A 7,960-nucleotide genomic window follows, 5' to 3' on the forward strand; every position below is an offset into this window, starting at 1 on the left:
TGTCTCATAGAAGCCATTTGCCTGTCCCTTTCTTATCAGCTGGCGGTTCAACACCACCTGTGCAACAGGTTGGGGTCCTTCCCTCAGCTCCCGCTCCTTAATCTACAGTGGTTGGCATGTGGCCTTGGGCCCTGAAAAAGCTGGTGTTCTGCCACGTGTTGTGGGAGGGAGGCCTGGCCTGGTGTCCCCTACCTGCCCTCTGCACTATATTAGAGCCCCGGTTCCACCTCTCTTTCTTATCACCACGAAGCTCACCATGCTGAGGTTGCTGAGTTCCCTCCTGCTTGTGGCCCTCGGTAAGGCCTCCAGGCTTGTGCCCCTGCCTCCATGCTGCATGAGCCTGGGAGCCCTTGAAAGTGACCCTCACTCCTCGCACCCTGGGGACATACTGCTTCCATAGGAGAGGGTCTCTGCTGTAACTGGGACATGGCTACAGGGGATAGAGCTTGATTCTGGGCCAGGAGTGGGGAGTGGGGGTTGGGACAGCAAGCTGTGATGAGCCAGGTCAGAAGGAAGACTGGGAGACCAAAGGGCAAGACTCCTGGAGGGGACAATGGACGCCTCCCGGTGTCAGACATGGGCTCTGTGGTTTGATGGCTTGAACTCGAATTTTCGGTCTTCTGTTACACAGTCCCCAGAGCTTCCCTTGGCAGACCGTGTGGGGACAGATGGCACTTACTGAGTGTTTACTGTATATCAGGCGGGACGCAGAGGGGTGCCCTTTTTTCTTATATGACCTCAGGTAACTTATTCCAATGTGGAGTCAGTGGGGAAACTGAGCTTTACAGTAGAGTGGCTCGTCCCGAGCGAGTGGCCAAGTAGGTACAGCACTAGGGTACCTGTGCTTTGTACCTAGGTACAGGTCCAAGTATTCAGTCCTTGAGCTAGAGGAGGCCCTGCCCTCAGCTGACTCTGGGGAGCCCCATGTTACTTTAAATGCATAAATGCTAGTTCATACATGGCTAGTGGAGGCTAGATGGGGAAGGGGCTCACCTGAGGTCGCGGAGCCTGTTCCCTTTCTTTTCTTCTTCCTCCTTTTTCTTTTTTGGACAGGGTCTCTCTATGCAGCTCTGGCTGACCTGGAATTCGCCATATAGACCAGGCTGCCCTCGAATTCACAGAATTCCATTTTCCTCTGCCTCCAAAGGCACGTGCCACCATGCTCAACCCTCCGCCTCTGCTTTTGAGGACACTCTGCTGACTGGCTTCTCCATTGTCTCCTCTAGCCTCAGGCTGTGGCCAGCCTTCATACAACCCCTCCAGCCGCGTTGTCAATGGTGAGGATGCTGTTCCCTACAGCTGGCCCTGGCAGGTAAGAGTGATAGCAGCTGCTCCCTCACGTCCACTGTGGGCCCTGGACCCCAGGACCTGATGACATGGCAGCCCATCTTGACCCCACTGTTTCTTCTCCACTCCCCTCTTTGACTTCAAAAGGCCCGAAACCCTGGGAGGGAGGCGTTTCTTGGAGGTTGTAACTGCTCCATCTGTAATCTTGGCTGGGACAGCTGCAATTTGAGCGTGGAATCTAGGGAAAGGGTGATGTTTAAGGGGTTGGCTCAATGACAGTGGAATTTCGGGGGCTGTGTTTAGAGGGAAGGTTCTGTTTCTAAACTCCTCAAGTTCTACGAAAAGGTCAAAGATCTGAAGGCCTTAAAAGGGTTAGGAACTTCACAGAGGTCCATGGGGGGAGCTCAGAGGGCGAGGCTCCATGCCTAACAACAGTCACAAGCCACATATGGCTCTTTAAGTTCAGTATAAAGCAAAGCAGACACAATGGTTACATACCTGTGATTCTAGCACTCCGTATGGACAAAAGGGTCAGGAGTTCAAGACCAGCCTCAGCTACACAGCATTTCTGAGGCCAGCCTGGACTACATGAGATCCTGTCTCAAAAACCAAACCAGGGCCTGGAGAAATGGCTCAGTCAGTGGTGAGGAGTACTTGCTGATCTTCCAGCAGGACCTGAGTTCAGTTCCTAGTCAGGCAGCTTACAAGTGCCTGTAACAGCATCTCTAGGGGAGCCAATGCCTTCTAGTCTCTAGGCCACCAGAACACACATGGCATATACCCATCGGAGAAACACACATGCACATAAGTAAACATTTTTTATTGTTTGTCTGGTTTTTTGAGAAAGGGTTTCTCTGTGTAGCCATGACTGTCCTGGAAGTTGCTGTGTAGGCCAGGCTGACCTCGAACTTCCTGAGTAATAGGATTAAGGTGTGTACTACCACTGCCTGGCAAGTAAGCATTTTTTTTAAATCCACAAGATTAATACAAATTAGACAACTAAGAGACTCTAATCCTTCAGTGCCCCTCATTTCCCTGTGTGGCCCAACAGCCACACGAGTCTGAAGCCAAGGTACTGCAGAAGACAGGAACATTCGTGTCATCAAAGACACCGGGAACAGAGGGGGTCACAGCTCACTCTGTGAAGAACCAGGGCATAAATGCTGTAGGCTTTGCTGGCCCTACACTGGTGATGGCAGTGACTTACTGTGGCCATCAGAGTGTGAAAACAGCACAGATCGGGCAGATCTCCATGCTCAAGGCCAGCCTGCTGTAGAGAGTTCCAGGACAGCCGGGGCTACCTAGTGAAAAACAACCAACAAGCAAGAAGCACAGAGAGCACACAAGTGACAGGTGTAAGGACACGGAATTCTTTATGTGTAAATCAGACCTAAGCACATTGGGCCCGTGGTCATCATCAGTCCATTTTGGGTCAAGGAGGTTTTGTTGTTGTTCTTTGTTTTTGAGACAGGGTTTCTCTGTGTAGCCCTGTCTGTTCTGGACCTCACTCTGTAGACCAGGCTAACCTCAAAAGCAAAGATTTGGCCTGCCGTCTGCCTCCTGAGTGCTGGATGGGACTAAACCACCTCCAGGCTTTATTCTAATTCTCTCTGAGCCTGCCTCACACAACCTTAGCTAGTCTCCAACCAATATCCTTTTGCCTACTTCCCTGGTGCTGGAATCACCGTGCCCAGTTGTAGAGGGAGCTTTTCTGGTTTGGTTTTTTTGGAGACAGGGTGTCTCTGTAGCCATGGCTGTCCTGGACTTGCTTTGTAGACCAGGTTGGCCTTGAACTCACAGAGATCCATCTGACTCTGCCTCCCCGAGTGCTGGGAGTTTCAGGCGTGCAAAACCACTCCTGGCTGTAGAGGGAGCTTTTGAAAGTCAGAATGCACGGTGACGAGGAGACAAAGGACTCAGTGTGAGGCATGTTTCAATAGACCCAAGAGACCTTGAAAGATCTAAGGTTCAAGAGAAAGGGAGGCCTGATAGCACAGAGGGTCTTGGGGATCCCTCAGGAAACACAAGGTTGTGGATGCCCCGGAAAGCAGAGAGTGTCGAGGACCACAGAAACAGCATGTGTTGGGGAGGCTTTGGCAGATCAACACGTGATCCTAACGGAAAAGTGACAGAGTCCCATGAGGAGCTCAGAGGTGGTGCACTGCATATTTCAGAGGGTGCCATGTCCTCCCCCCCCGTGTAAATAGCACCTTCTAGAGCTGTACGGTGCATAACCTATGAAGCCACGGGTGGCAACAGCCATGGTATTGGGTCCAGGCCACTCAAGCTCATTCCTTCTTGGCCACCAGGTCTCCCTTCAGTATGAGAAGGAGGGGAGCTTCTACCACACCTGCGGTGGCACCCTCATTGCCCCTGACTGGGTCATGACTGCAGGCCACTGCATCTCGTGAGTTCTGCCCCTTGTGCCTGTCCCCATCCCTGCCCCAGCCACTGTCCCTGTCTGTGTCCCAGGCAGCTGGGACAAGGGGAGGGGCGTGAGGTTGGCCGCAGGCTCACACTGACATCCGCCGCTCTGCAGGAGTTCCCGCACCTACCAGGTGGTGCTGGGTGAGTACGACCGAGGTGTGGAGGAAGGCCCAGAGCAGGTGATCCCCATCAACGCGGATGACCTCTTTGTGCATCCCAAGTGGAACCCCCTGTGTGTGAGCTGCGGGTGAGTGGAGTCCCAGGTGGGGAGTTGGGGGGGGCTCTACTCTACAAGACTGGAAACAACCTGAGAGCTCACTCCTGGGGCAGCTGCCTGAGCCCAGGCGGCACACGCTAAGGGTAGCTGCAATGACAAAAGCAAGAGTGGCAGGTTAAGACTCCAGCCCATCTTGGCCAGAGCCCCAGAATGAGCAAAGAGCTAGATCAGACCGCAGCGAAATAACCCGAGTGGGAGCAAGGCAATCACGCTGGAAAGTAGTGGTACTTACAGTGTCAACAGCAGCAGACTCCAAGGACCCATCAGAAATGTGGGTTCTCAGGCATCAGCCTAGATCATTGCGCTGGGAAGCACTGGGGTACAAAGACAACTGTGTCCCTGAACCTTCCAGGTGACATTGCTGGGTCATGGGAGCCACAAATGACAAAGGTCAGCAGGGCTAAAGTGGCTGTGAGGCTTCTGAGAGCTGTTTTACTTTAAGAATGGATTTGGAAGCTGGACTCATTGGCCCACGCCCGTGATCCCAGAGTTCAGGGAGGCAGCAGGTGGATTTCTGTGAGTTCAAGGCCAGCCTGGTCTACAAAGCGAGTCCAAGACAGCCAAGACTACACAGAGAAACCTCCCAAAAAAGGGAAAACAACTTAGGAAGGGCCAGGGTGGTGCTCGGTGGCACAGCTGTCTAGCCTGTGTGTAAGGCACCAAGTTGAAGCCCCAGCACCACCCAAATCAATCAATAAGTGGATTTGGAATCCAAGGAGCTGAAAATCCCTGGAGCGAAGCAGGTGTGCCCTAGTGGAGCAGGTTTCACGTGACTCCCCCTTTCTTCCCAGCAATGACATCGCCCTGGTCAAGCTCTCAAGAAGCGCCCAGCTGGGAGACAAAGTCCAGCTTGCCTGCCTCCCTCCTGCCGGTGAAATCCTACCCAACGGAGCACCCTGCTACATCAGTGGCTGGGGCCGCCTCGCCAGTACGCGCTGACCACAGAGACAGTGTCTGGGGCAAGCGGGACAGAGAGTCACCGCAGAAACCATCTTTCTGCTGTCCCTGATCCCCTCCACCTCCTCCCTGATCCTCCCAAACACAAATATGTTCCTCGGAACATTTTGGGGCTGTCCACCGTGTGCCCAGTGCCACAGAACACAGAGCAAGCAAGACCCCATAGTTGCCCCTAGGCTAACGGAGCCTTGAAGGCTCCGGCTCCAGGAAGCCTCCAGGTTCCCCAGGCACTGTTCTCTGTCTCCCCAGCCAACGGGCCTCTCCCGGACAAGCTGCAGCAGGCCCTGCTGCCTGTGGTGGACTACCCACACTGCTCCAAGCTGGACTGGTGGGGCTTCTCCGTGAAGAAGACCATGGTGTGCGCTGGTGGCGATATCCAGTCTGGCTGCAACGTGAGTCAGCTCACCTCTGCCCAGGGGGGCACGTGTACGGGGTCCTGGGGTACACAGACCTAGCTGGACCGCCTCATGCAGTCTCCAGGCCAGGTGGGGTGAAGGCGGTAGCATCAGGAGCCTGGAGTCTAGCCTAGCTCCCACCTAGCCTGACAGTCCCAGTCCCCCGGGCCCTCTACATTCCTTTTTGTCACTGTTTTTGTTTTGTTTTGTTTTATTTTGTTTAAGACAGGCTCTCATAATGTAGCCTGGACTGGCCTGAGATCACTATATAGACTAGGCTGGTTTCGAACTCACAGTAATGACCTGCCTCTGTCTCCCAAGCTCTGGGGTTAAGAGTGTGCACCACCATGCTCGGCCAGTCACTGCTTTGAAGCTCCGGTATATCACAGGCTGGACCTCCGACTTACTATGTAGCCAAGAATGACCTCGAATCTCTGATCCGCCTGTCTCCACCTCTGAGTGATGGTCTCACAGGCATTACCACCCCATCCAGTTGCAGTAGGGATGGAGCTCACCCTATCACGGGTTTGTGCATGCTAAGCACACACTTTACCAACTGAACCACACCACCAGCCGGCATCAGTCATGGCTTGGTGATAATCAAACATTCAGCATGCTCCTGTTGTATGTAAGCATGTGCTTATCATCCCTAGCACTCTGGAGGCTGAGGCAGGAGGACTGCAAGTTCAAGAGCAGCCTGGACTATACAGTGCCTCAGACAATTAAGACCAAACAAAACCTCAAAGTGACGGCTAGTATTGTCTCATTAACCTTTACATCCCTGGTTCTTAGCCTTCCTAACATGGCAACCTTTTAATACAGTTTAACGCAATTACTTATGTCATAGTGACCCCAACTATAGACTTAGTTAATTGCTACTCTGTAACTAAATTTGCTGCTATAATGTAATGAACTGTAAGGTAACTATCTGATATGCAGCATATCTGAGCTGCAGCCCCAGAGGGGTCGTGACCCACAGGTTGAGAATCACTGCCTTATGGTCTTGTAGGCTGGTTTTTCTTTGTAAACTGGTGTCCAGAGAGGTGAAGTAGTGTGAATGCTTCTTGATGTCACTGGAGTTCAGAACCCACTCCTTACCCATTTCACACGGCTCATCCCCCCCCCCACTTCTTGCCGCTGCAGGGTGACTCTGGAGGACCCCTCAACTGCCCCACTGAGAATGGCACCTGGCAGGTCCATGGTGTGACCAGCTTTGTTTCGGCCTTGGGCTGCAACACCCGGAAGAAGCCCACGGTGTTCACCCGAGTCTCAGCCTTCAATGACTGGATCGAGGAGGTGAGGCAACGAAGGGGACGGAAGCCTGCCAGGGGCTTTCAGGAGGAGAATCTGCAAAGTCCAGGAGGGCCTTGGCTCATGGGGGCCAGGGAGGAACCTTTTTGGAGGCATGCTAGAGAGCTCAGGGATGTTTTATGTGGCTGCACTTTCAGAATCCAACAGGTGTTGGGAAGGGTCCCCCGGCCCAGGTCCTTCCTAGTTAAGAAGGACAGGGAGTTATGTCAGACAGTGGACCGCCTGGTGGGCAGATGAGAAAATGGATAATAGAGGGTAAAGATGGTGAGAATCACCTTATGGGTACTTGGGTTCAGAGAGGTACAGAGCAGACCTCATTTGGACGCTGGTGATCGAAGACAATGTGAAGACAATGGCTGCTCTTCCTAACAGAAGCACCGGCTGTGATCTGTAGAGTCACTGTGCTAGGAACCTTAGCTCAGTTAAGAACACCCATGAATGCTGGGTGATGATGGTGCATGCCTTTAATCTCAGCACTCAGAAGGCAGAGGCAGGCCGATCTCTCAGTTAGAGGCCGGGGAGTTCCAGGACAGCTAGGGCTACATGGAGAAGCCCTGTCTCAGAAAAAGAACAACAAGAGGAACAAGAACAACAGGAAGAAGGTGTCAGCCAATGAGGAAACTGCTGCCATTACCTTCTCCTGTGGAGATGAGGGAACTAAGGCCTGGAGAAGTCAAGTCACTTGTCCAGGGACACACAGTAACCAGTGGCAGGACTAGGTCATTCCCACTTGAGCCCAGTGTCCTGCAGGCCCAAAGCTTGCACTCCTAAGAAAATTATTCTGTTCTTGTCCAACCTTCTGCTTTTTTTTTTTTTAGACCATAGCCAACAACTAGAACCAAGGCTCAGCTGGCAGTGTCAACCCCAGGCCCTCTAAAGAATAAAAGCCTTTCTGAAAGTCCCAAATGCATGCTCTCTGCCTTCATTGACACAACTCTTGCCCTCTGACCAGTTTGTAAAATCTTAGATCTGAAGTGCGGAGATGAGGCTAGAGCCAGCCCCTCAGACGAGGATGAGAAAAGAATGAACCTCAGAGAGGAGGGAATTGCTGTGGGGTGATCAGCCATGTGAGGACGTAGGACTTTGGATGCATAAAGTGAGAAACTTTCAGGAAACCCAGATAACTTGTCACCTTAGTGGCAACACATAAGGCTGACAATATAGTCAGTGGTGGTAGAGAGTCACATAGAAACTGGTGGCTTTTCAGTGCAGGCATAAAAATATCAAATCTGGCTAGGGGGTGGTGGCACACACCTTTAATCCCAGCACTTGGGAGGCAGAGACAGGCAGATCTCTAGAAATTTGA

At 52.5% G+C, this 7,960-nt stretch overlaps 1 protein-coding gene across 1 annotated transcript; it reads left to right on the forward strand.

Moving 5' to 3' along the window:
• Nucleotides 1–241: 241 nt before the first annotated feature.
• LOC110545009 (chymotrypsin like elastase 3B) lies at nt 242–7,560 on the forward strand. Its single transcript, XM_021630824.2, has 8 exons — nt 242–296; nt 1,227–1,312; nt 3,597–3,694; nt 3,827–3,961; nt 4,783–4,919; nt 5,198–5,340; nt 6,487–6,639; nt 7,473–7,560. Exons 1-8 carry the CDS (start codon nt 257–259, stop codon nt 7,488–7,490), a joined length of 810 nt encoding a protein of 269 aa, XP_021486499.1. The 5' UTR covers nt 242–256; the 3' UTR covers nt 7,491–7,560.
• Nucleotides 7,561–7,960: the final 400 nt, after the last annotated feature.

Source organism: Meriones unguiculatus, chromosome 3 (genome assembly GCF_030254825.1).
Source record: "Meriones unguiculatus strain TT.TT164.6M chromosome 3, Bangor_MerUng_6.1, whole genome shotgun sequence".
Classification (NCBI taxonomy): Eukaryota; Metazoa; Chordata; class Mammalia; order Rodentia; family Muridae; genus Meriones; species Meriones unguiculatus.